Raw genomic sequence first — 27,632 nt, 5'->3', positions numbered from 1 at the left:
TGCCTTTTCCCCGTAGCCCTGCAAATCTTTCCCTTCAGTTAATTATTCAATTTTCTCTTGAATGCCTTGATTGAATCTACCTTTGCCACACTGTCAGGCAGCGCATTCCAGGTCCTTGCCATGCGTTGTGTAAAATAAGTTTTTTCTCATGTTGCCATTGATTCTTTTGCCAATCACCTTAAATTGGTGTCCTCTGGTGAGAACAGTTTCTCCCTATCTACTCTGTCCAGATTCCTCATGATTTTGCACACCTCTATCAAATCTCTTAATCTTTGTTATTCAGGTAGGATGTTTGCTTTAGTTAATAAGTTCCTATTTAAAATCTTTTTCGACAAATTCTAGGATGAAATAAAATTTAATCATGGGTTTTTAAAAAAATTTTATTCTGTTTTTCTCTGCAGACTTGGTTGAACAATATGGGAGATGCACAAGAGGCTAAAATCAAGTCCTTTGACGGTGATGACTACACTTGTATCACCTTTCAACCTGATCTCCTTAAATTCAAAATGCAGATCCTTGATAAAGACATTGTGGCGATTATGTCGCGAAGAGCATATGATATTGCTGGCACGTGCAAAGGAGTCAAAGTGTTCCTAAATGGCAAGAAATTACCTGTACGTTTTAAATATACAGTCTGGTGATTCAGGAGAGGTGTACTGGTGCACAGCTATATCTGTATGCCACAGCATTATAAGAAGTGGAAAGTTGAGAGTTTTTTTAAGGAGCTTGTTCCACTTTTTAGAATTAACATAGTGATTTACTCTAATTTTAATGTTGGATATTAAGTAATGATTGACCCCCAACAACAACAATCTGCAGTTATATCTTGGACAGAAAAGTGAAAGTTATGTATCAATGTTGCTGCAGCTTATTTTCAAGGTACAAAAGAAGCATCCAGTTCTACATTCAGGATTGCTGATCACAAAAGTTTTTTTGCACTTCATATCCATACTAGATTTGTACGTAGTATTTCTTATACAAGAAGGCAGACGGACTGTGCTCCCTGGCCCATGTTCCCCCCCCCGCTCCCGCCAACCACAAACTCCAAATTGACCCGCGATTTGCATTTAGATCTCTGTTACATATAGCATTCCCCATCCCTTCTTCTGTCCTCCGGTTTCAGTGGAAGAGTAAAGAAGGTTTTGTGTGATAAATTCCTGAAAATATTAATTTAAATGCACTTCAAAAGAATTGATCAGTAAGTTCCATAATGCCCTGGATTTTGCAGTCAGCGACGAAGCAACAGTGCTCACTGTTAACCTTGAAAAAGCTACCCACAAAGATCCAGTAATCTCTGGCATGGATTTCCCCTATCCTGATGTTAGTTTGAATCTGGCAGCGTGCCAAGAAGATCTCTAGATGTCCAGCAGTGATGTTATCAAGCAAAGTAAATAGTATAGGTAAATAAGTATTCTTAGACAGCAAACCAGGAAGAAAAATGCACTGATTATTCTTCCTTTTTAATTCAGTTTTACAGAGGGTGAAATAAATGATTGGGAGATACACTTGGGATTAAAGTAGCAGCAGAAATATCATAAAGTGTTAAAAATATATCTTTGAAAATATGGAATTATTTATCATAATGGAGAAATATTACATTCCACAAATATAAAGTTAGTATTTCAGGGCCAGAAAGGCATTTCAGCAATACTTACATTGTTAAAAACACAGTTGTATCTCATTCAGTAATGTGTGCATTTTTCAAGTACTTTTACAATGAGACTAATAGCATAAAAGGGAAAATTCTCATCAGTTCAGTGATTTCTAAATGTTTGCAGTCTAGGGGGTACTTCAACAGTGCACCCTCTGAAGAAGTGTAGAATCACTGACAGTAACTTCTGGATTTCTGCATTTAACTGTGCATGCATGGACTTCAGAAGTTGTTGTCAGTTTCAGAACAGTAATGATGGCGAGCACTGACAGTTTTGCCATCATTATTGCCACAAAATCTGGGCCAATGTCCAAAACTGGTACCTTACCTTGTCTTTCTGCTTATAGGTTTCTGGATTCCGTAGCTATGTGGATCTTTACGTAAAAGACAAAGTGGATGAAACAGGCAGTCCACTTAAAATAATTCACGAAGTTGTAAATGAACGGTGGGAAGTCTGTCTAACGATGAGTGAGAAAGGCTTCCAGCAGATAAGCTTTGCAAATAGCATTGCTACCACAAAGGTAGGCTAATGCTTCTTTATACTGGTTATAGGTGTTTGGCCAAATATATTTGCCTTGGATAGTGTGCCCTGAAAAAAGGTTCGCCTGATGTCTTGATTAGTTTAGTCTGAACTGTAAAGACCACAAAGATCCATGGTTTGATCTACTGTGATTTATAGAGGAGAAAATGGACACAGACTCAGCTATAATGGAAACTTGTGTAAGGTGTATTTCAGAGCAGTTGTTCAGGCACCAGAAAGTTAAGTTGAGGATTGCATGGAACATTGAGTTATCATACTTTTCTTCATACCTTCTTTGAGTTTGAATCCAGGAGTGACTGGCATGTAAGATTCTAAATGTAATAAGTTTTGCGCAGTATCAGTTCAATTTGTCGCAAGTCCAGGTAGATGGCACAAATTCCCATAATTAGGATTTTAAAAATATTGATACTGAATTGGCAGTTTTGGAGAACATACTATCGGGATGGCTGTTGTGACAAATAGAAAATTCACATTCTAGACTGTAGAAGATGATTTTCTGGTGCTGTAAATTGAAACAGTAAAGGAAACTACTGTCCAAACTACTCCACATTAGGAGGGTGTGCTTGATTATTAAACTGGGCAGCAAAAATATTAAACATTCTGCCATTTGTTACTGCCATCTTGATCTTGATGAATACAAAACACAATGCACAAAAATGTAATTTTGCAATTAAAAAGTTGATTGCCCTTTCAAAATATTGGGGTAAATTGAAAGACTGGCTTATTGTACCCTTTTTATAACAGCAACTTACACTTGTATAGCATTTTAATGTAGAAAAAAAACATGTCAAGGTGTTTCTCAAAGACATTAGACATAAATCAACACTGAACCAAAGGAGATATTAGGCATGGTGACTAAAAGCTTTATCAAAGAGATGGGGTTTAAAGAGATTTGCAAAGGAGTTGGTGAGGCAAAGTGGTTTGAGAAAAGAATTTCGGAGCTTGGAGCCTAGATGCCTGAAGGCAGCATCACCAATGGTGGCCCAACAGGAGTGGGGATGCATAGAAGACCAGAGCAGAAGGGCTGGTAGTCATTCGTTTTACTTGAAGCATTTTAGTGACTTGTATGACAATTTATTTTTGCAGGGTGGTAGACATGTTGACTATATCACTGAGCAATTAGTTAACAAATTAATTGAGGTCGTTAAGAAGAAAAATAAAGGAGGGGTTGCAGTGAAGCCATTTCAGGTAAGGCTTGCATAAAGTGCAGTTTGACAGTGTAACCTGTATCTGAAATGAAATTTATCTTCTTGCCGTAACTAAGTGGCTGATATGCAATAGAAGATGGATTTTTATGTGAGGGGGAATGTAGCCCCCAATAGTTTTTTTGACATATTCTGTGTGGGTATCCACTTCAAATAATGACCATTGGAGGGATCTCCTATACTAGCAGTATAGTCAGAGCACCAGAAATCTAGTGATTTCACTGTTCACACATGGTCCTCAGTTTTAAACATCTGAAATTGAGACATCATTCATTTTTCTGCTTTCTGAAATAGATAGTGCTATCTTATCAAAAGAAACAGTAATGAACCTTAGTTATGTAGTCAATCTAATCCAATCTAATGTTTGTCATCTGAATGCTTTGTTTAAAAAAAAAAATGGAGTTGTTGATCATAGTAAGCAAATTGGAATCTTTTTTTGTGAGTGTTTCTGTATGGTTTTTTTTGCTTTGCTGTTTAATTTTGCAATTTATTTGGTTGTTCTGTGTTATCCGTGTATTCATTCTTAAAAGCTGTAAATTTGAACTTGTGACAGGTCAAGAATCATCTTTGGGTCTTTGTGAACAGTTTGATTGAAAACCCAACGTTTGACTCCCAGACCAAAGAGAACATGACACTTCAAGCAAAGAGCTTTGGCTCACAATGTGTGTTGTCAGAGAAATTCATCAAAGCAGTATGTTTGGCTTTTGACTGTCTGTTTTGAGTTGTACCCTTAAATTTTCACTGTTTCAAATGAGTAATGTACAGTAATTTTATAGGGTCTTTGAAATTACAACACGGAAGGAAGCTGTTTGGTTCATTACACCTATGCCAATGTTAGTCTTTAATTAGTTTATCCACTTTAAACCCATTTCCCTGTTCTTTCCCTGTATCCTTTTTGTAGTGTTACTTTTGAAGTATTTGTCCAGTTCCTTGACAATGGTGGAATCACTGGCTCAATAGTCACTGTGCTAAAGCATTACAAGTTTTAATTACACTGAAGAAAAATCTTCTAATTTAGCAATCCTTCTGAGTTTACGCCCTTTTGTTACTGCTCTAGCAACCTGTGGAAGCAATCCCACTACTTTCACAATCTTGAAAATTTGTTAATATTCATTATTACAGCTTTTTAAAAACTACAAAATCCCTTAGTTTTAAAATAGTTCTTCAGAACCACCATCTCTCATTCCTGGTATTGTTCTAGTGAATCTATAGTGTTTTACTTTTAGCAGTGTGCTAAACAGTACACTATCCCCTGACTTTAAAGAGCTGTGCGTCTGTACTTCTACATCCCTGTTCTTCCAGTCTTTTACAAATCTTATTATTTAAGGCCTACTTCCACTATTTTTCCCAAAATGTACTTAACATTTCTCTACATCTGTCTGTCTACTCTGCAAAAACATCTGTGGTTACTTTGCATTCTTTTGCCATACCCATTTTTCTTTTCTTTATACCCATAATTTGGTTCTTTTGCCCCGACACTTGCTTCCTGATCACTAACTATGTCACTTTCTATATCTTGGCAGGGTTTTAACATTTTTATCTGATTTCAGTCATTTGCATTTTCTGCTCTTCAGAAGGCAGGTACCCTTATGTGAAATTTTTAAAGTAATATTTGATTGTGGAATGCATAATAAAGCTTCAACATGCTAGCATTGACTAGTAGAAGGCAAAAACACAATCACAATTTTCTGTATGACTAGTTCCTTTTTTCTGCTGTGCCATTGTTGGGGAAGTGATGAACAGAGACCAAATACTTTCCAAGAGAAGGGAGCCAGGAGTCAGCAAAGCTGTCTTCCTTGGTCGTTACAACTTTAGACACCTATTTCATGAAGCCTACTGATGCCACATCACTACTTAAGTGGCAATTTTAAATATTTATATGTTTATGATGAAAAATTAATTTATTTTGTCTTAATTGCTTGGACTATAAAAACAATTGTGAGATTGTGCTTCATTGAATATTGTTCTGTTCCTGTTGTAGGCATTGAACTGTGGTGTCATTGAAAGCATTATGAACTGGGTTCGGTTTAAGGCTCAGACTATGCTTAATAAGAAATGCTCAGGATTGAAACAAACCAAGATCAAGGGAATTCCCAAACTGGATGATGCTAATGATGCTGGTATGATGAGATTGTTTTATGCTCTGGCATTTGCAACTAATGTTTTCAGCATGACCCATGGCATTATAGTAGTTAGGGATCAGTGTTCAAGTGATCAGGTTTGTGAGCTGTAACTGAAGACTTAAACTTAAAACCTGTCAATCATCAGTGCCTTTGTGACGCTTAAGTGCTTGACTAGTTACCAAGACCTGTAATATAAACACAACTAGGAATTCTGTTCTTTTGTTCACTATATACAGTTTATTTTCTTGCAGGAGGAAGGTTATTTAGTTGAACTTTGAACATCCCATTAGCCATCTCAAATTATATGGTGAAGACATTGATTTAAAAACTCTTAACATTGAGTGTGCAGATCCCAGTTAAGCACGGTGGATGTTCACAACTGCAGAAAGTTGGTCATGAATGACTATTTTAAGTCTCATTGTTAGATTCAGCTAGTTGCCCATGTAGCAGTTCAGGCTTGGTGTGATCATGGAATAAATTTTCAGTTGGCATTTTGGATGCAGTTCAGGTGACAACAGGATAAATCCAGCAAGTGTGATTTGAGGCCTTATTTTTGTCCTAGGCAATTGGGAGGGCTATGAATCAGACATACTGACTACTACAACTGGTGGTTTGATTTGCTCTCCTGTCAAGCACCTGGAGTAATAACTATAAAAATTTATCCAGTGTGAATGGTCCTTTTGGTGACTGTTAATACAGGTATTGGGGCTTTGATCTTGGTGGGATCACAGGGTTTTTGGTCGAAACTTAAACTGAGCCTGATTTATTAAATTTTTCATTAATGCAAACACCTTGACAATTGGGAGAACATAAGTACCAACCTGCTCACCGTTGCTCAGTTTGGGTTTCACCAGGGCTACTGGCTCCAGGTCTCGTTACAGTCTTGATCCAAACATGGACAAAAGAGCTGAATTCCAGAGTTGAGGTGAGAGTGAGTGCCCTTGACATAAAGGTAATATTTGAGTGTGGCATCAAGGAGCCCCAGCAAAACTGATGTCAGTGAGAATCAGGGGGAAACCTCTCCACTGGTTGGAGTCATACCTAGCACAAGGAAGGTGGTTGTTGGAGACCAAACATCTCAGCCACAGGACTTCACTGCAGACATTCCTCAGGGTAGTGTCCAAGGCCCAACCATCTTCAGCTGCTTCATCAAGACCTTCCCTTCATCATAAGGTCAGAAGTGGGAATGTTCGCTGATGATTGCACAGGGTTCAGATACTGAAGCAATTGGTGCCTGCATGCAGCAAGACCTGGACAACATTCAGGCGTGGGCTGATAAGTAGCAAATAATATTTGCGCCACACAAGTGCCAGGCAATGACCATCTCCAACAAGAGAAAATCTAACCATCTTTCCTTGACATTCAACAGTATTACCATCACTATACCCTACCATCAACATCCTGGGGGCTACCATTGACCAGCAACTTAACTGGGCTAGCCATATAAATACTGTGGCTACAAGAGCAGGTCAGAGGCTGGGAATTCTGTGGTGAGTGTCTTACCTCCTGACTCCCCAAGGCCTGTCCACCATCTACAAGGCATGAGTGCAGCTTCAACAACACTGAGGAAGCTTGACACCATCCAGGACAAAGTAGCCCCCTTTTTTGGCATATCACCCACCACTTTAAATATTCACTCCCTCCGCCACTGCTGTACAGTGGCAGCAGTGGGTGCCATTATCAAAATGCACAGCGGGAACTTGCCAAGGATCCTTAGACAGCACCTTGCAAACCCATGAACTCTACCGCTTAGCACAAAGGCAGCAGGCGCATGGAAACACCACCTGCAAATTCCCTTCTAAAGTACACACCATCCTAACTTGGAACTATAGCGCCATTCCTTCACTGTCACTGGATCAAAATCCTGGAGCTCCCTCCCTAACATCACTGTGGGTGTATCTACACACACAGACTTCAAGGGTTCAGGAAGCTGGCTGACCACCGCCTTTTCAAGGGCAATTAGAGATGTGCGATAAATGCTGATCTCTTCAGCAATGCTTACATCCCAAATTTTAAAAATGCAATTCGTTTTGGGATACAACTGTTATGTGACCATTAAGATGAACCTTTTTTTTTCCAGGAACTAAACATTCTCACGGTTGTACCCTCATCCTGACAGAGGGAGATTCAGCCAAGACTTTGGCTGTGTCGGGTCTAGGAATAGTTGGACGCGATAGATATGGTGTGTTTCCTCTTAGAGGTAAACTTCTCAATGTACGAGAAGCCTCTCACAAACAGGTGGGTCGATGTAAAGTATAAATTGTCCATTAATGATAGAACAGTACTTGAACTTATTTAGCATCTAAATGTTGAAAATGTTCCAAAGCACTTCGCAAAGGTTTAATTCAAAATATTGATACTGAACCAAAGGATGGGAGGTAACGATGGTTGACCAGAGTTGGGTTTCAAAGAAGCACCACTACCAACACACAAGGGCAGCAGTGTGAGCCATCTACAAGATGCACTGTGGTGACTCACCAAGGCCCCTTCGACAACACCTTCCAAACTCTACCACCTAGAAGGACAAAGGCAGCAAATGCATGGGAACAGTACCACCTGCAAGTTCCCCTCCAAGGTACACACCATGCTGACTTGGAACTATATCGCTGTTCCTTCACCATTGCTGGGTCAAAATCCTGGAACTGCATTCGTAACAGCACTGTTGTGTATACCTACACTACATGGAATGCAGCGATTCAAGAAGGCAGCTCACCACTACCTTCTCAAGGACAATTAGGGATGGGCAATAAATGCTGGTCTTGCCAGTGATGCCCACATCCCGTGAAAGAATTTTAAAAATTGTGTGCTATCTTCTTCTGCAGACAGGGGGAAGGGAAATGTTGGACCCCTAGTGACATTAATCCCAACACATAGGCTGCTGGCAGTGTAGTTCCCACTTCCCAGAGATCTGGCGAGATTCAAAATATGACAGGGCCTGCTTTCAGGGCCACCATGACAGGCCGCTGACAGACATGTTGCCTCTCCTGTCCCTTTGGCCCATGTCTGGGGGAGTAGATTATTCTTGTCCTAACGCAATATCCTATTCAATAGATGCAAGGCTCTAGATGAAGGGATTAAATAATACTTTTGCATCTCCGATGAGGTCATTAAGTCGCTTGCAGCACTGTATCCATGTGTGTGGGGTTATGCCACGGCTGCTGACCTCCTTAACGATCTGGAGCCAGGCCCGCTTGGTTTGGTTCGCTGGTCTTCTCCTCCCGTCCCTTGGGAACAAGATGCCCCTCCTCTCCCTGACAAGATGCCCCTCCTCTCCCTGGAGGGAGGCATCAGGAAAGTGTGAGGCTGCACAGGGTCTCTTGTCAGCCGTCCCTAATCACTCAATGTCCTTCCTCCTCTTCAGGCCTTTTCAATGCAGGGCTGGCAGGCCTTTAAAAATGACACCAGATCCTGCTGAGGCATCACCTGACGTTCCCCTGGATCTGACTGAATACACTATTGGCTGGAATTCACGGTTCATTAGTCTTAATTGACCGATCACTGCCGAATTGTGTGTGGCTGCTGCTCTGTCCCCCAACTCTGCGCCTGACAGGGGGACCAGTGTTCAAAACATCAAATTCAGCCCTGGGTTTATGAACTCTTTGTACTTGTTGGAGGGGTAGGAGAGAGGGATTTAAGGAGTTGCTAAGCAGTGGAGAAAAGAAGCCTGGTGTTGTTTTTGCCCTCTGGAATGATCCTGGAATAGTGGGCAGTTTTAGCAAAGGAGAGTGAGGCCTGATAGAGCTTGATGTACTCATTCTCATCATTTACACTCGAGCCTTTGAACTTGTGGTAGTGAGAAGATAATGGTTTTGCTGTGACAAAAACATCAAAGGTGGAGTGGAGGTGAGGGAGTGGTTGAGCAAGACAAAAGGCTAGGCAGTTGGAAATTTGAAAGTTAGTTTAAAGCAGCCCGAGTTATATTTTCCCTGGGCAGGTGCAGAAGGAATTGGGCAAGGAGCATATGTGCGGGTAAAGCCTGGCTACCCGACCCGAACCCGACTGCATGTGTCAGGTTCGGATCGGGTCTATATTCCGAGTCCAGCGGTCAGGTCGGGCTGGACAGTGCTGCCTCCTGAAACTCACAGGATCAGGCTCACCCATGATTCCCCACAACTCCATCTGCAGGAATAGCCTGCTGCTGGACGGATGAACGGGATCACAAGTATTACCAATTGGACAAGGTAAAACACAATAACATGTTTGATAGCATTAAATTTATTGGGATATTCAGATTGGGTGCGAAAAAAAATTATAGGATTTTGTCCCAGGTCGGGTTCGGGCTGGCTGTGGTTGGGTTGGGACCGAGTCGCGTTTCAATTTTATACCCGAGCAGGCCTTTATATGGGGGGGGGGGGTGTAGTTGGGGGAGAAGTGGTCAGTTGGTTTTCTTAGTGATCAAGGTGAGGAACAACAATTGAGGAATATGATTCCTTGATATCCAAAAAAACAGGGTCGAGCACTCTTGGGTCAGACCGTGCAAACCTTTTACACGCTATCTTAATGTACAATTCTAAACCTGAGAAGCTTGGCCCGATTATACATTGGCCTATATATATTCCTGAAAGTTATGCTCTTGCATGGGTAAGAGTGGCCTTTTGACAATTATGCCCAAATGGGCATTGTTTCTCAAGAATAAACTTGGTCAGCTGGTGGGCTATTGGACAGAAATTGTCATCGCATGTCAAACAACAAGCAAATGTATGCCAGCTTCTATTGCTCCTATTTCACATCCTTCCTTCCTAGCCTAGAGACCTCGAGGAGAGCTATCGCATCCTGAATAAGGTTTTCTAGATAAGTACGGAACCTAATTATTCCAGCATCTACTTTGTCAAACTAGTTAGAATTTACAACCAAAGTGTGGATATGTGGCTTATTATAGAACTGTGTTGCATTCATATGTCACCACATTCCTTGACTTTGTAAATTAAATGCAAGTTGTTTATTGCTGTTTTGGTGGTTGGTTAAATGACAGGTGAACCACTCCTTCCATTGCACTGTTGGTTCTTTTTTATTAAATGCCAGTCAACTCATTTGAAAAATTTGCTGATGAATCATTAGAAACCTAAAGTGTCTGCAAATATACAAGTGCAGAGATAGACACACTTAATTCAACCACCCACAGATAATTTATTTTTAGAATCTTGCAATACCTGTGTTATATGAAAAGAATAATAAACTGGCATTTATATAGGACCTTCCCAGATTTTAATTTGTTCTAAGGTGCTTTTCAACCAATATATTATTCAAGGTTGCTGATGACTTGTTGGACTGTCTTCAGCATAATCATAAAGCAATATCATGCTCTTGCATGCTAACTTCTGTAGTCATTTTCTAGAAAGAGGGTTTGCCGTGCAATGTTCTTCTCTGCTATGTTTTTTCTCTCACTGCTGTTCTTTCTGCTGTGTGTTTGTGTTCCCCGCTGTCAGGCCACCAATAGTTCTGCTCTTAATTAACCACTGGGTCAGATGATAACCAGGGTGCTGCCCAATTTGTGTTGATATTTCAGCAAATGACCAATGCCTATTGTTCATTGTAATTATTGACGGTTCAAATGGATAATAAAATGGGTTGCTATTTTGCTAGGCAATCAGAAATATTTGGGTTATACACTAATGGGAATTTTGTTTTTTAGATTATGGAAAATGCTGAGATCAACAATATGATAAAAATCATTGGTCTGCAGTACAAGAAGGATTATAATGATCAGGAGTCTCTGAAGACACTCCGTTATGGAAAACTGATGATTATGACAGATCAGGTTGGCCTAGTTAACTTGTAATGTTAAAATAATAGCTCATCTTTTTTTAGCAGTGTCTATAAGTTCAGGCCATGAATATCCAGTTTGTCATGCATTAATTTGTGGTAACACTGCAGCGCCCTCCCCACAAAAAGTTGTGATCTGTTGAAATTGCATTGTCAGTTGGTAAACAAGGTATAAATTACTGTAAGAAATTGAACATGCTAAAAGTAAACTGTTAATTCAATGTATCCCTGTATATTATGAAATGAATTGCAAGAAAATGTATTTGTGGTACTAATGGCATGACCAATTTTGAGTGTTGTTCACTGTATGGCAGCAATGCTGAAAACAAATGAAATTATGATTTATTAGATCTGTGGATCATCCAATAATTTCTATGAGACTACCCTCTCAGTGCAGAGTTGGTGTACCCAATTCACTGTGCTCCTGATTTTCTGGTGATTTAAAAAAAAAATTGGGAGCACTGCAAAGCACTATGAAATCTCCTGTGCCCAATTCTTCACTTTGGGAGCTGGTGTCTTAATGAAATTACCTTCATGAATGTCCAAACTGGGCTATGTGGGTCATATGGACGTAGGTTATCCATTTATGGTCAGCTTATTTACAATAAGTGAAACATCAGAAAAAATGCCAAGACTTGCAAAGGTGGTACTGGGTCCGACATATGTTAACTTTGAAGTGTGACTGTAGTATTGAAGTCTACATTCTATAAAGTTTATTTTTTTAACTCTCTCATTCTCGCATAATCTCATTCTACTGCAGGCCAACAGGATGAATTCAAGATCTTGTTTCTAAAATTCTTCTGCCCTGTTGCATTCCATTATGCAGGTTTGTGGAAAATGTTCCACACACTATAATATGAATCTTAATTCTACTGAATTATTTTGCAGGATCAAGATGGCTCACACATCAAGGGCTTGTTGATCAATTTCATTCATCACAACTGGCCTTCACTGCTCAGGCATAGCTTTATTGAGGAGTTTATTACTCCAATTGTAAAGGTTTGTTCATATTTCTTTGAATAGCATTATATGAAATATTAGTTGTGGAATGAAGCTCCAGTAAAGTCCATCATATAAAAGATGAACAATCAGACTTAATTACTTCAGTGCCCCATGAACTAATGGAATAGAGATAAATGATAGCCTGTACAAATTAAGATCACGTTTTTTTCCAGGCGTCGAAAAACAAGCAGGAAATGGCATTTTACAGTATCCCTGAATTTGATGAATGGAAAAATAACACCGACAACAGCAAAACTTGGAAAATAAAGTACTACAAAGGTATGTTATGAAATCCTCTGTGGTGGTACTCTGAACCATGTAAGAATCTAATTTACTTTATTACAACTTTACTCTGATAGTTAAAAATCCACTTTCAACATCCTTTCAGTTTTACTTATAAATGAATCAGAATGTAATCTGGTCTTCATTCTTGTAGGACTGGTTTCCAACTTCATTAAAATAAAATTTGCAGCTTTTTTCCCTTTGCCTGTGCCTTATGTTTTTTGATTGACAGGTGAATGGGTCATCTTTCCATTCTGCCAAAAGTGTCTGGCATCTAGTTATGATCTTCTACATTTTTGAAAAGGTGGCTTACTACTTCATGTGTGTTGTATCAAACAAACCAGCCAAGATGAATAACTTGTTCACAAATGGGATATAGATAGATAAAGTGAGTGGGCAAAAATTTGGCAGATGGAGAATAATGTGGGAAAATGAGAGGTTATCCACTTTGGTAGAAAGAATAGAAAAGCAAAATATTATATTGTTCTCCTTAGAACAAAGGAGACTGAGGGGAGATTTAAAAGAAGTGTTATGACAGACTTAGGTAAGTTAGACAAGGAAAAACTGTTCCCATTAATAAATGATACAAAGACTAGTGGGCACAGATTAAAAATTTTGGGCAAAAGATGCAGGGGAATATGAGGAAGCACTTTTTACACAGCGGGTGGTAATGACCTGGAACGCGCTGCCCACAAGGGTAGTGAAAGGGGGGATGATCAATCACTTCAAGAGGTGGTTGGATGGCCACGTGAGAGAAAAAGACTTGCAGGGCTATGGGGATCGAGCCGGGGTGTGGGGCTGTCTGCACAGCTCCGTGGAGAGCTGGCATGGACTCGATGGGCCGAATGGCCATCTTCTGTGCTGTAAATAACTAGTACACATTGGAATAAAAAATGTTTTAGTTCCTTTAAATTTTTTTTAAGGAAAAGAGAAGATATAATTGAATGAAAATAATAATAGATTTTAATTACTATTTGATGAGTTGTGTATCATAGGCAAATAATCTAAAATAAGTGTACTTGTGCAGTTGGTTAACAACTAACTACTGAATTTAAATCATCTAGGTCTGGGTACGAGCACAGCTAAGGAGGCAAAGGAATATTTTGCTGATATGCACAGGCATCGAATCCCCTTTAAATATGTTGGACCAGAAGATGATGCTGCGATCTCCCTGGTGAGAACGAAATGTTACAATATGTTGTCAAAATCAGAGTTTTGATACTTAAAAGTGCTTCTATTAATAACCCTTTTAATTCTTCAGGCATTTAGCCGGAAAAAAATCGACGAACGCAAAGAATGGCTGACTAACTTCATGGTTGACAGAAGACAGCGAAAGTTACATGGATTACCAGATGTATTGTATTAAAATTGATTTTGCTATAAATCACAACAAATTTCTCTGAATTATTAATGCTATAAACTAATATCCTGAATATGCCACGTAGGAATTAGGAGTCGGCCACTCGGCCCTTCAAGTCTGTTCCGCCCTTCAATAAGTTCATGGCTGAACTGATTACTCCACATTTCCACCTACCCCGATAACCTTCCACCCCCTTGCTTATCAAGAAACTATCTACAACTGTCTTAAACATATTCAAAGACTCTGCTTCCACCGCCTTTTGAGGAAGAGACTTCTAAAGACTCACGACCCTCTGAGAGTAAAAATTGCTCCTCGTCTCTGTCTTAAATGGGCGACCCCTTATTTTTAAACAGTGACCCCTAGTTTTAAATTCTCCCACAAGGGGAAACATCCTTTTCACATCCACCCTGCCAAGATCCCTCAGGATCTTGTATGTTTCAATCATGTTGCCTCTTGCTCTTCTAAATTCCAACGGATACAAGCCTAGCTTGTCCAGTCCTTCCGCCTAAGACAGCCCACCCATTCCAGGTATTAGTCTAGTAAACCTTCTCTGTATTGCCTCCAATGCATTTACATCCTTCCTTAAATAAGGAGACCAGTATTGTACACAGTATTCCAGATGTGGTCTCACCAATGCCCTGTATAGCTGAAGCATAACCTCCCTACTTTTGTATTCAGTTTCCCTTGTGATAGACGATAACATTCTATTAGCTTTCCTAATTACGTGCTGCACTTGCATACTAACCTTTTGCGATTCATGCACTAGGACACCTAGGTGCCTCTGCATCTCAGAGCTCTGCAATCTCTCACAATTTAGATAATTTTTTTTATTCTTCCTGCCAAGGTGGATAATTTCCCACTTTCCCACATTATACTCCAATTGCCAAGTCTTTGCCCACTCACTTAACCTATCTATATCCCTTTGTAGCCCCCTTTTGTCCTTTTCCATGTCCACATGGAAGCTGAATAAAATAATCTATTGCCAAAACGATCAAATATGTAGAACCTTGTAGGTTATTACTAAGGGCAAATTTTCAACTGGCATAGTCAAATTGTAAGTTGAGGAGTAGGGTATGGCCTGCTCTGCTGTTGAATATTCTTGGAAATACTTTCATAAGCTGATTTTTACTTTTTTCTAGAAATTCTTGTATGGGAAAGAAACAAAATATTTAACTTACAATGACTTCATCAATAAGGAACTGGTTCTCTTCTCAAACTCTGACAATGAGAGGTCAATTCCTTCACTTGTGGATGGTGAGTCTTTAGTTGTAATAACTGCACTGCTTTATAAAACTATTTCTCTTTCCAACGCATAACCTTGGTTTTTGAACTGGATTTTTTAATATTTAAAACCGAGTTGCCTAACAGTTGAAAAACTATCATTGTTCTTCCTTGCTTGTGAATGTGTGAGTGGTCTTCGTGATAAGTTGTAGATAACAAAGGTGCTATTTTTGGGGGGAGGGTTTTGTACATTTTGTTATAATTTTTAATTGGAAATGTGGATGTGTTGCAAGACCAATGAGGGAAATAGGAAATAGAACAGTGCAACAGAAAAGGGGGCCGTTTAGCCCACTGTGCCTGTGCCAGCTCTTTAAGAGAGCTATCCAACTATTCCTACTCCCCCACTCTTTCCAATTAGCCTAGCAGATTTTTCTTTTCAAGTATATTCACAATTCCCTTTTGAAAGTGACTGTTGAATTTGCTTCCACCACCCTTTCAGACAGTGATTCCAGACTATTAACAAATTGTTGCATAAAAAAAAACTCCTCATCTCCACTCTGGTTCTTGTGTCAGTTATCTTAAATCTGTCTTGTTATTCACCCTCCTGCCAGTTTCTCTATTTATTCTATTAAAATTCTTACAATTTTGAATATCTTTACCAAATCTCCACTTGGCCTTCTCTGCTCTAAGAAGAACTATACCAGCTTTTCTAGTCTTTCCATGAAGTTATTCATCCCTGGAACCATTCTAGTTAATTTCCTCTGCACCCTCTCCTTCCTGTAATGTGATGCCCAAAATTGGACACAGTATTCCAGCTGAGGCTTCACCAGTTATTTATAATTGAGCATATGATAGAAATCCAAAGTTTCTAAATCCCTGAAAAAAATTGATGGGGCATATGGATAAATAGTTTTCTTTAGTTCTTCGGTAAGTTACCTGCTGAGTAGTTGCACCAACATTTGCTCATGAACTTAAATGATAAAGGTGGTCAATTTGACTAAAAACCTGTGTCCAGCTAATTAAGACCAGATTTTCTAATATGACCTTCCCTGGTAGATGTAGTTAAATGCACCATGTGGTGTTCAACTGAGCTATATAGCCAGGAAATACCCAGATTCAGTCCCCAGTCTGTGCTGGATTTGCTGATCTCAGCTGGGAAAGCTGTAGATATCAAAGTACAGATTTCACTTTGAGAGTGCACTGTAGTTTAGAATATTTAACTAACATTCTTTCACTCTGGGCGGCGCAGTGGTTAGCACCGCAGCCTCACAGCTCCAGGGACCCGGGTTCGATTCCGGGTACTGCCTGTGTGGAGTTTGCAAGTTCTCCCTGTGTCTGCGTGGGTTTCCTCCGGGTGCTCCGATTTCCTCCCACAAGCCAAAAGACTTGCAGGTTGATAGGTAAATTGGCCATTATAAATTGTCACTAGTATAGGTAGGTGGTAGGGAAATATAGGGACAGGTGGGGATGTTTGGTAGGAATATGGGATTAGTGTAGGATTAGTATAAATGGGTGGTTGATGTTCGGCACAGACTCGGTGGGCCGAAGGGCCTGTTTCAGTGCTGTATCTCTAATCTAATCTAATCTCATCTGTGTTCATTAATTAAGGTCTGAAACCTGGTCAGCGCAAGGTTATATTCACCTGTTTCAAGCGAAATGACAAGCGTGAAGTCAAAGTTGCCCAGTTGGCTGGTTCTGTTGCTGAGATATCAGCCTATCATCATGGTGAGGTAAGACTAAATATTAACTGACATGAATTTTTTTCTTTAAAAGAAAAAGATTGTTTAGCTTGGAAATTATTCACAATAATTGCAGAATTTGTGCTCCTGTGATTTTTTTTTTTGTTTGTCACCTGATAAAATATTAATCAAGTATCATATACCATTGTGGCATAAATGGAGCACTCAGTGACAGCATAAAGAAATTCTTGATTTTATGATAGTGAATGAAAATTCAATCAATTCATTTGTTGCATTGAAGTTCTAGTGCATTTTGTTAACTGCTGATTTAATTGATGCTTTCAGGCATCCCTTATGATGACAGTTGTTGGATTAGCTCAGAACTTTGTGGGCAGCAATAATATCAATCTTCTGCAGCCAATTGGTCAGTTTGGTACCAGGCTTAATGGTGGCAAAGATGCTGCAAGTCCTCGATACATTTTCACTATGCTCAGGTGGGTGCCATTACAACATTTAAGATCCAATTGGTAGCAGTTAGAAATTTGTTTTGGAGGGATTTATTTTTTTGACTCGTGTCACACATTTAAAGGCTACTTTTAAAGGAAGACTTTATAAAAAAAAATCTATCAGTGATCAACTTACATTTTGTCAAACACCAAGACGACGCTAACTTAAAATTATATGATATTCCTAGACTTCATTGATCTTCCACCTTCCCAGTGTACATAATGACTAAGCTTTACTAGAAATTAGTTAATAGCTGAATGCCCAGTATATCTTGTTGAGTGGTTTTCTTTCAATGAAACTTGATCTCCTCTTGTCTTGTTCTCATGTTATGCTTTTTTTTTTGAGATGTCTGTGCTGCAAGCTTGGAACAGATGGAAATTTTTAAACTGCCATTTTTTTTATATCTGTTTCAGTTCTAACTCATTCAAAGTGAGGTGTTGGACTATGAAACTTACAAAATATCAATTAGTTTTACAAGTGTTTGGCAGCTGGAGAACATCTGGGCTTAATTGCTTTTTCTAACGAATAAGAGTATATCGTGTTGGATGGTGTATTTTCTAGAAATGTTTGATCTGATTCTTGAAGTTTGTATTGGAGAATAAATATTAATGGCACAGTGACTCAGAATGGTCCTGACATAGGTTTGAAGAGAGCAGAGAGTCAATATGAAGCCATGAGTCAAGTTTCCTGTGGATCAGAACAGTGACCATTGGGTTTGAAGCGATGGTCGGGAGACATCTCAGAACCATAAACTAAACAGCTGAACGATGGTGCGAACAGCGTAGCAAAGAAAGATTTCTAAGGGGCAGAAAAAGGTACATTGTAAGCAAAGGAAGGGTTTGGAGAGGAGGGGCAGAATTTTACAGACTCATGGGGGTTGGTAGTCAGTAAAATAGTGGGGAATTACAACAGGATAGCTGTGTTTCTTTTTCAGTGTAGTTCTGAGACATAGAATTTTAAAGAATTATGTAGGAGTCCTTTTTTAAATTTTGATGGTCCCAGTTTTTATAGAAGTTAATATGCCCTCAATATAATCAAACTAAAGGTCCTGCTTTCAGAACTTTGAAGAAGCCCCAATTTTTATGAAGATTTACAAGCTCTGAATTTCAAACATATTTATTTCAATATTCTTCATTTTTAGCTAGCTTCCAATTTTTTTCAACCTTTTTCTGCTCTTCATAATACTTCATATTTTACTGTTATGCAGTTGGGTAAAGTTACCTTACAGTGCCATTTATAGGTGCAATTTCAATAGGTGGTTCAGACCTACAGATTTTAATACATTATAAATTGTCAAAATTGTATTTGGATAAGCTTCCATGAATTGCACTAGTAATCACAATTTGTTTTCTTTAGTCCTTTGGCTCGTCTGCTGTACCCCTCAATGGATGATAACCTGCTGAAATACCTGGATGATGATAACCAGCGGGTGGAGCCAGAGTGGTACATCCCTATTATTCCTATGGTGCTAGTGAATGGTGCGGATGGTATTGGCACAGGATGGGCTTGCAAAATCCCCAATTATGATACAAGAGAAATTGTTAATAATATCAGACGTATGCTGGATGGAGATGATCCCGTGTCCATGGTAAGTGAACAATTTCCATTTTCATTAACTTGCATTCCTTAAGACTGGTTCCCAAATCTTTTCAGTTGAAGGACCCTTTTTCAAATGGATTAGTAATCACTGATTCCCCTCATCTAATTTATAATACCATATAAAACTCAATAAGGAAATGCTGCATATAAATACTGTTTTAATAATGCTTTCATGAAAGCACTTATTTACTTACAGGTATCAGTGAGATGGGTGTACCTGCTTCTCACTGCAGAGTTTGTTTGTCCTTGGTGTGATGTTTGACAATGACATTTGTTTTTACAGTTATACTCAGCAACAGGACTGGCCTTATAGAAAATGTTGCCCTGGGCGAACTTCAATTTTGCTGTCCTTTCTTTGAGTTTATAATGTAGTACTTAGATATTTTTTCAAAAATCCCCTCGCTTGAACAGGGCTGAACTCACCTGGCACCCCCACCAGCCTTTGTAACTGTGGGTCTACCTGTCAGTCTTCTTGCCGTTCTCAACACTCCTCGATGCACGCTGTCCTTGTAGATGAATCAGTCAGCCCACTGCGCTGCACATGTGGCAGCCGCATTCCTCGCCCACCTTCTGGCTCATCTAGCTTGCCTCCATCCAGCAACCCCTGACCAAGACGCATTGAGTGGTTTCCTACCTTTAAGGCTGGCCCCACTTGGTAAGCAATTTAATATTATTTAATTGACTCCATGGAAAGTCTCTATGGACCTCCAGGGGTCTGCATACCCCAGTTTGAGAGCCACCTCTTTAATCCACCCCTGCAACTGATAACTAGTAACTGAAATTTGTTGGAAAGAATCCTGTAACCTGGGTGATTTTATTTTAATCACTAACTGCTGAAATCGATCTGCTGACTGATAGCAGTATATTAACAGTGGTATTCATTTTTACAGAACTTTTGAATATAAATTCTTCTGATATGTATGTTGGATTGTTTCTCAATAGCTTCCTAATTACAAGAACTTCAAGGGTACAATTTTTGAGTTGGGTGCCAATCAGTACATGATTAATGGTGAAATCTCAGTGCTGGATACCACCACGATAGAAATTTCTGAACTCCCAATCAAGACATGGACTCAGGTAACTGGAGTTTTCAGACCTTATTGTTAAACTGCAGTTGTTGTATAAAAGTCGCACAAGAAAGATTTTAAGCAGGCTTTGTGGTCTAATACTTGTGCTCAGGCATTTACTGTTACCGTCCATCTCAGAGTGAAGTTTTTTGTAGTTTTCTGGTTGCATTAGTTTTACATGGATTTCGTACTAGGCCGCAGCTTGTGGTCAACTGGTAGTGTTACATTGTACTTCTACGCTTAACCACAGTCACTATTTCGAGGGCTGTTTGGCTATGTCAAGATTGTTTTGAGTTACAATATTTGAGTGAGGTGTATACCTTGTGTTGATAAAGTAATTATACACTTTATCCCCTTTGACATAATGGACAACTTCTCATTGCCGTTATATTTTATGCAGACTTACAAGGAGCAAGTACTAGAACCAATGTTGACTGGAACAGAGAAGACTCCATCATTGATCACTGATTATAAGGAGTACCACACTGATACCACTGTACGTTTCATAGTAACAATGACTGAGCAGAAACTGGCTGAGGCAGAAGCAGCAGGACTGCACAAAGTCTTCAAACTAAATATCCCCCTTACATGCAACTCAATGGTACAGTACTTTTATAATTATTAAATTTTCGATGTATATTGCAGTCTTGTTTGGGTATCAACACTGACAAAAAAAACAGTTGCTCCAGCACCTACATACTTGTACCCATTATTCCCTCTAAGCTGTGCAGCCGTGCAGTAACCTGAAATTCCTGTGCAGGCCATGCACAAGTCGTCCCCTTTAAGTTACCACGCATGAGCAGCTCCACACTTAAACAAATTGTCTGTACACCCCTCAAAAAAAGGGGTATGTTGCTTGTCCCACTGGATGAAGCTTCAAAAGCTCTAAAAATTTGTAGGACCTTGCACCAATACGTACAGTAATGCTGTTAAGACAACTCCAGACCATTGCAAATATTCCTGCTAGATAACAATTAGGTTTAGATACATTACTCACCGTTTGCTTCTTCCTTTGTTTCAGTTTCCCCCTGACTGTGTCTTTGTCAGACTGCCATCTCTTTTCTTTCTAACAATTATTTTGCAGGCTGTTTTCACCACCTCTCACCTGCAAGTATACACTTCTACCATTAGATGGAGCTTCAGAAGTTGAAGACCTACACAATCACTAAATGCATTGAGGGAAATTTGCTTTGTCTTGAACTCACATGGCCAAAACCACAAGAGATCTATTAGCGTAAAATAAAAATTAATTTATTTTTCAGGTCAGTCTCCCTAGGGTGGCCATTGTGTTAATTTTAAGTGTGTGCATTGATGTCGAAATGGACACTGATATTTCTTGCCTTGTCTTCCCAGTCTCCCTATGATCATGTCTTTATATTCTAACTTTATTTTCTTTCTTTCTACCTGGTCTATTTTTTTTTCTTAGAAACAAAATACTTTTTGATCTCTTGTTTCTACTCTGACTATCCCAGTTCAAATTAGCCCCTCTGATCCTGCTGCCTTCCTGGCATATCCCAGTGTTAACCGTTAAGCTTTTGACCATTCATCGACCCAAGCTGGACTTGTTTAAATATGTAGATGAAGACAGAATGGCATAATTGCAGCCTGATGTGCAATTTTAGTTGGAGGCCTCAGTGGGGAAACAGTGACAGCTTCCCCATCATGCCAAACCTGTCAGGAAGGCAATTGTGGCCAGAAGAGGCCCAGGCAGATGTGTCTATTGATTCTTTCTTGGGTGTCCTTGTGGGCCAGATGGAGCAAGAATGCTTATCTGGACCTCCAGAAAGAAATCTTGCACCTCCTTTGACATAAACTTATTCCCTCCTCCCACCACTGCCCTCCCTCAATGCTGAGGACTAATCCCAATGGAATTCATACATTAGCCAGTTAATGGATCTGGCCAGGTTCAGGTGAATCACTTAGCATTTATAGAAATGAGGCTTGGACATTAACAGCGTTTGGGCCTCCACATCCCTAAATTTTCTGGGTGTGCAGGCAATTCAGGGTTTGTGCACATTGTATCCACTCTCCCTTTAAAACCTGGACCAGAGATTCAGAAGCTGATTATCTACAGCTTCACTAATGCTTTGCGAGAAATATACTTTGTCCTGAACTTACATGGGAGACCTATTAGAGGAGAAGTAAAATAAATAGGAAGGTGAAAAAAGTATGATTTAAAGTGGTGTATATTTCCAACTCCAAATGGATGATTGGTATAGTGGATCAGCACACTAGTTTTTTTTCAAAACTGGTTTGAACCCAGACTCTGCTGATTGGTTAAAAGTCATCTTGATTTGGTTTTCTAATTGCTTCTGGTTTTTTTAGGTGCTGTTTGACCATGTTGGCTGTCTGAAGAAGTATGAAAATGTACAAGACATACTGAAAGAGTTCTTTGACTTGCGGTTCAAATATTATGGTTTAAGAAAGGATTGGCTTGAGGGATTACTAGAAGCAGAATATAGAAAACTAAGCAATCAGGCTCGTTTTATTTTGGAGAAGATTGAAGGCACATTGGTCATTGGTAAGTGTTTAAAAACTACCTAAGGTTTAAGCAGCATACATTGTGGTCTTGTCTATGCTACAGATGGGAGTGCAGGTCAAAATACTTGAAGGCAATATCTGATTTATATTCTGTAGGATGTTCCACCGTATGTTCCTATACGATTTTAATACCCAGTGAAAATAAACTACAAAATTCTATCTGAAGTTCGGGCCATTTAATGTGCAAGGATGCCTCTTCCTCTGGCAGTCTTTAAGTCTAATATCCGATTTATAATTTTCTTCCCTGTGCAGAAAACAAACCAAAACGTGAATTGATCGAGTTACTGCTAGACCGAGGTTATGACTCAGATCCTTTGAAAAGCTGGAAAAAATCTCAGGAAAAGGTGATATGCCAGTAACATTAGTTGTGACTTGAGCTGTAACCAATAATGAGAATTATAATAAAGTTTTTTGTTTGTAATGATGTTACAAGTGGATCTATTAAGTTGAAATGTATCATGAATAACAACAACAAAAAGTTGTATTTAAATAGCACCTTTAAGTAAAACACCCAGAGCACTTCAGCCTTATCAAACTAAATTTGACATGGGATATTAGGACAGGTAACAAAAAGCTTGGTCAAAGACGTAGGTTTTAAGCAACATCTTAAAAGGAGAGTGAAGAGTTTTTGACACTGTATTCCAGAGCTTGGGGCCTAGGCAGTTGAGGGCATGGCCGCCAAGGATGGAGTGATGGAAATCGAGATTGCACAAGAGCCAGAATTGGAAGAGCACAGAGATTTAGGAGGGTTGTAGGGCTGCAGGAGTTTCCAGAGGTGGGGAGGGGCAAGGCCATGAAGGGATTTGAAAACAAGAATACATTTTAAAATCAAGGTGTTGTAGAATTTGGAGCCAACATATGTCAGGACTGGTGGGCAAACAGGGTTTGGTACAAATTAGGATATGGACAGTCGAGTTTTGGATCAGCTCAAGTTTATGGAGGGTGCAAGATAGGAGATAAAGCCAGAACAGCATTGGAACAGTCGAACCAAGAGTTAACAAAGGCATGAATGAGGTTTCAACAGCAGATGAGCTGAGGCAGGAGTAGAAATGGAGATATTACAGAGCTGGAAATAGGCACTCTTGGTGATGGAGATGATATGGGGTTGGAAGCTGGGCTTAGGGTCAAGCAGGACGCCAAGGTTGAAAATAATGGTAATTAGCACTGAACTTTTGTCAACTTGTCAGACTTTTTTTTAAACTGCTCCTTCTAAACTACTTGGAACTATGGAATCTGCACTTTACAGGATACATGTGTCCTAGTGTAACAGATGATGTCAAATGCCAGAAGTACTACAGCAATGTGGTTGAATCAAGTTGCAGTGTTTGAAATTTGGACAAAAGCATGCAGGTTTATGCATATATGTGTATAAACACAAATCCTTGTGGCACCATGTGGACATCATATTTGTCTGGAACACACAAAATACTTGAATAATCATTAACCAGTAAATTCAAATTCTTGCTACGGTTGATGTATACTTTTCAAAGCTACTCTGAAAGAATTGATGAAAGCAGTTTGATTACATTGTGATGTTTAATAGAATCTTTGCAGTAGCAGGCAGTGATGCTACATGTTTACAGCACCAGATCTTAACAGTAACCCATTACTACACAAACACATTTGCTTGGTGGCAATATCTATTATATTTTTCCATTGGAAATCTTGCTAATTAGTATTCTATCCTGCCATGGATAGAGTGTCCAGGGTGAAAAACTTGAGCACCTATTGAGTACATTCACTAAGTATGGAGGTGTGAATCTGTGGATTTCAAAACTTCATTTATGTATTTGTGTCTGCCGTGGCTCAGTTGGGAGCACTCTCACCTCTGGATCACAAGGTCCCACTTCAGGGCACAAAAATCAAGGCTGATACTCCAGTGCTATACCGAGGGAATGCGGCACTGTCAGAGGTGCCGTCTTTCAGATGAGATGTTAACCCAAGGCCCCATTTGCCTGCTCAAGTAGGATGTAAAAGATCCTGTGGCATTATTTCAAAGAGATAGGGAGTTATCCCCTGTGTTCTGGCCAATGTTTATCCCCAATCGACATAACAAAAACAGATGTGTGATCGTTATCACATTGCTGTTAGTGGGTGTTTGCCGTGTGTAAATTGGCTGCCGCATTGCCTACATAACAACACTTCAAAAGTACTTCACTGGCAATAGATGTCTGGTGGTCATGAAAGGCGTTATATAACTGCAAGTCTTTCCTTTCCCTTCTACTTTAAGGTAGGAGTTTAGACCTCACCTAGATTTAAGAGGATACTATCTGCATTTGTTTTGTTTTTCTTGAATAGCCATTTTTAATTGCTTCTTGACAGGAGCAAGAATCTGAGCTGGAGAATACAGAAGGAGAGGAAACCACCACTTCGTCTGGGGCAGATTTCAACTATCTTTTGAATATGCCCATGTGGTATCTGACCAAAGAAAAGAAGGATGAATTGCTTAAGCAGAGAGATGTCAAAGTAGGTTAACATAGATTAATGGAGACTAACACTAATTGTAAGGGTAAACTTATTTGTACTGGAGAATGATATTCTGTCTCTAATCAGTATCTGTCTCCAAGCGGTTTCAGGTACCATGAGACTGTTGCATTTGTTTCTAAATTAATTTGTTGATATTGGGTATTGGTGTGCTGTGACATAGCAGATGGCCCTAATATGACAGGCAGGAAGCATGAGTTCATTTTTGGCCAAACAAGAAGCAACCTTACCCATGCCTGAAGCAGATGTTGGATCTTTTGCATATGCAAATAAGGGGCCTAACAACTGTTTGAGGCTCCCTTCTGTAAGATTGATTTCCCTTGAGATTGCCCACACCAGCATTGGCTCCATGCAGGGAAACTAACCGGCTCCACATTAAAGGACCCGTTTGGCATTTCTGGCGCACACATCTACCCAATCACTGCTGTTCCTGGCACTGATCTTCCTTGCATTCCCAATATCTGACAACACTAACAGCAGTCCAAACTTGTAAACCTCTTCACTAGTGGAATCTTGAAACTTTGCTCGTTCTTTTGAAATAAGGACCGAGGCTCAACTGAGGTAAATGCCTCAGGCCCCACATTCAGACATGGGGCAGAAGTTTATGCTCTTGTCCGCCCTGGGTTTGGAGGAGGGGAGAGCATAAAATTGTGTGAGATGGTGGCTGCGGGGAGGGTTCCTGCCACCATCCCGCCTCTGCCAAAATTTAGTCCAGGGCGGGAAGGCCTGTGAACAGCCTTCCTGCCCTGCCACCCATTAAGGTCCTTAACTGGGCAATTAACCCCTCAATTAAGGGCCTCTTCCCACCGCAGATACAGTTAGCCATGTGGCGGTCAGCCCTGTCGCCACGCAGAAAATCAGGGGAGGGGAGGGCCTCATTTAAAGGCATTTTTGCCTGAACAAGGGACCCAGCATTAGGAAGGGGGAGTCCCACTGAGAGCCACCCCAGTACCCTTGCTGACCCCCTCCCCACACACACCCCTGCGAGACCCCTCCCACCCTGACCTACCTGAAGCCTGGTTCCAGCAATGCTCCTCGGCCTCCAGTAGTTGCTCCTGCAGCAGCCACCGTCCTCTGATTGGACGGGAGTTCCGGCGATGGGGCCCTTGATCCTGTGGAAGGCCCAGCGCTGTCCACTTAAGTGCCTGATTGGCACTAGATTTGGTGGGCCTTCTGGAAAAGAGGCGACAGGCGATCTCGGCGTCACTTTTTGCAGACACTGAGACCCCCGCCGCTGGAATGAAGCTCCCCCCATGGGTTGTGTGAGCTACGCCTCATGGCCCAATTTCTACACCCATATCTCTGATGCGCTCCCAATTTGGGAAGTGAGGAATCCGCAGTACGTGACTCAGAAAATAGGAGTTAATCTTACTTGGTCTGTAATTCCAAATTCTTTTATGTTAGGATAAAGAATTGAAAAATGTGAAAAGAAAAACCCCAACAGACATATGGAAGGAAGACTTGGCAGCCTTCATTGAGGAGCTTGAGGTACTATAACTGTTTCTACTTGATCAGAGGCACACTCGATTAATATGCTATACTTATCACACTATATAAATCAGGATTACTCAGTAATATTTTCCTCATCCATGTCCCACTTCCTCTTTTGGTTACAGGCTTTTGTAATGGTGTTGAATGTGCTGCAGGTTTTTTTTAAATAGATATTTACAATGAGGTAATTTGCATGTTCATAGTAAAGGAGGAAACACAATGGGCTAGAATTTACAGCCTGCCTGACGTCGGGTTTGTGGCAGGGTGGCCTGGAAAATGCCTCCGGGAGAGGTCCGGCCCCATATTGCCAGTGGCGGTGAGGCCTCGTGACGGCCGCCTGCCGCTCAGCGGTGGCATCAAAATTTAGATATGTAAATGTATTTAAAGTAATGAATTAAATACTTACCCACTCCTGCCGTCGGTCCCAATGCCATATTGGTGGCAGCGGCCAGCACTTCTGCGCCTTCAGATCTCCATTCGGAGATCCGAGGCAGAACACTGGTAGGGAGGGGGGAGCAGGTAAGTATTCAGGGTGGGAAGCGGGCTCAGATGTTTTTGATTGGTCTGGTGGAAAGGGGTAAAGTTCATAGTTATGTAATTTGGTGGGGTGCGGGTGACGTTCGGGAGCACAAGTTAAGTTTTTTTCTGGGGGGGGAGGGGGCAAGTAATAAATTTGGTGGTCATTGGGATGGTATGGGAGAGGGTCTGAATAACTTTATTTAATTTTTTACACTCATGTTTCTTTAAAAATTTAAATTAAATTGAAGAGCTGGAAGCCCTTTAAAAATGGCGCGGCATCTGCGCAATGGCGCCTGACCCCGTTGACAGGGATGATCACCCGCCCCCTCCATTTCATCGGGGCGGTGGTCCGCCAGCCATGTAAATGAGCCACCATGTTTAATATCATGGTGGCTCCGCAGAGTAAAGCCCGTACATGCGGGTCACCATTTTTTAACGGGTGCCTCTGATTACGGTCGCAGCAACATAAAATTCAGCCCAATACATCTCAGCACAGACCTACAAACTGTAGTAAAAGTATTTTGGTTGATTTAATTAAGGGAAGAATGTTTGCAGGGCACAATGAGGACCCTATTCTTTAGCCAGGGATCAGGCAGA

General features: G+C 40.3%; 1 protein-coding gene across 1 annotated transcript in view; it reads left to right on the top strand.

Annotated features, from left to right (window-relative positions):
• Positions 1–27,632, top strand: part of LOC137348178 (DNA topoisomerase 2-alpha-like) — a 59,769-nt gene that overhangs the window by 9,182 nt on the left and 22,955 nt on the right. Inside the window, exons 7-27 of the mRNA XM_068013495.1 lie at positions 402–614; positions 1,999–2,172; positions 3,279–3,380; positions 3,951–4,088; positions 5,379–5,517; positions 7,601–7,758; positions 11,153–11,278; positions 12,172–12,282; positions 12,459–12,564; positions 13,632–13,741; positions 13,829–13,921; positions 15,067–15,181; positions 16,757–16,878; positions 17,173–17,321; positions 18,691–18,922; positions 19,876–20,010; positions 20,401–20,601; positions 22,326–22,521; positions 22,794–22,885; positions 24,864–25,007; positions 26,430–26,513. Coding sequence (XP_067869596.1) covers positions 402–614; positions 1,999–2,172; positions 3,279–3,380; positions 3,951–4,088; positions 5,379–5,517; positions 7,601–7,758; positions 11,153–11,278; positions 12,172–12,282; positions 12,459–12,564; positions 13,632–13,741; positions 13,829–13,921; positions 15,067–15,181; positions 16,757–16,878; positions 17,173–17,321; positions 18,691–18,922; positions 19,876–20,010; positions 20,401–20,601; positions 22,326–22,521; positions 22,794–22,885; positions 24,864–25,007; positions 26,430–26,513 — 2,940 coding nt within the window. The remainder of the gene's footprint in view (positions 1–401; positions 615–1,998; positions 2,173–3,278; positions 3,381–3,950; positions 4,089–5,378; positions 5,518–7,600; positions 7,759–11,152; positions 11,279–12,171; positions 12,283–12,458; positions 12,565–13,631; positions 13,742–13,828; positions 13,922–15,066; positions 15,182–16,756; positions 16,879–17,172; positions 17,322–18,690; positions 18,923–19,875; positions 20,011–20,400; positions 20,602–22,325; positions 22,522–22,793; positions 22,886–24,863; positions 25,008–26,429; positions 26,514–27,632) is intronic.

This window comes from Heterodontus francisci, chromosome 33 (genome assembly GCF_036365525.1).
Source record: "Heterodontus francisci isolate sHetFra1 chromosome 33, sHetFra1.hap1, whole genome shotgun sequence".
NCBI classification, from domain to species: Eukaryota; Metazoa; Chordata; class Chondrichthyes; order Heterodontiformes; family Heterodontidae; genus Heterodontus; species Heterodontus francisci.
Note: the sequence above shows the minus strand (reverse complement) of the source record. Positions and strands in the feature narration are given on the sequence as shown.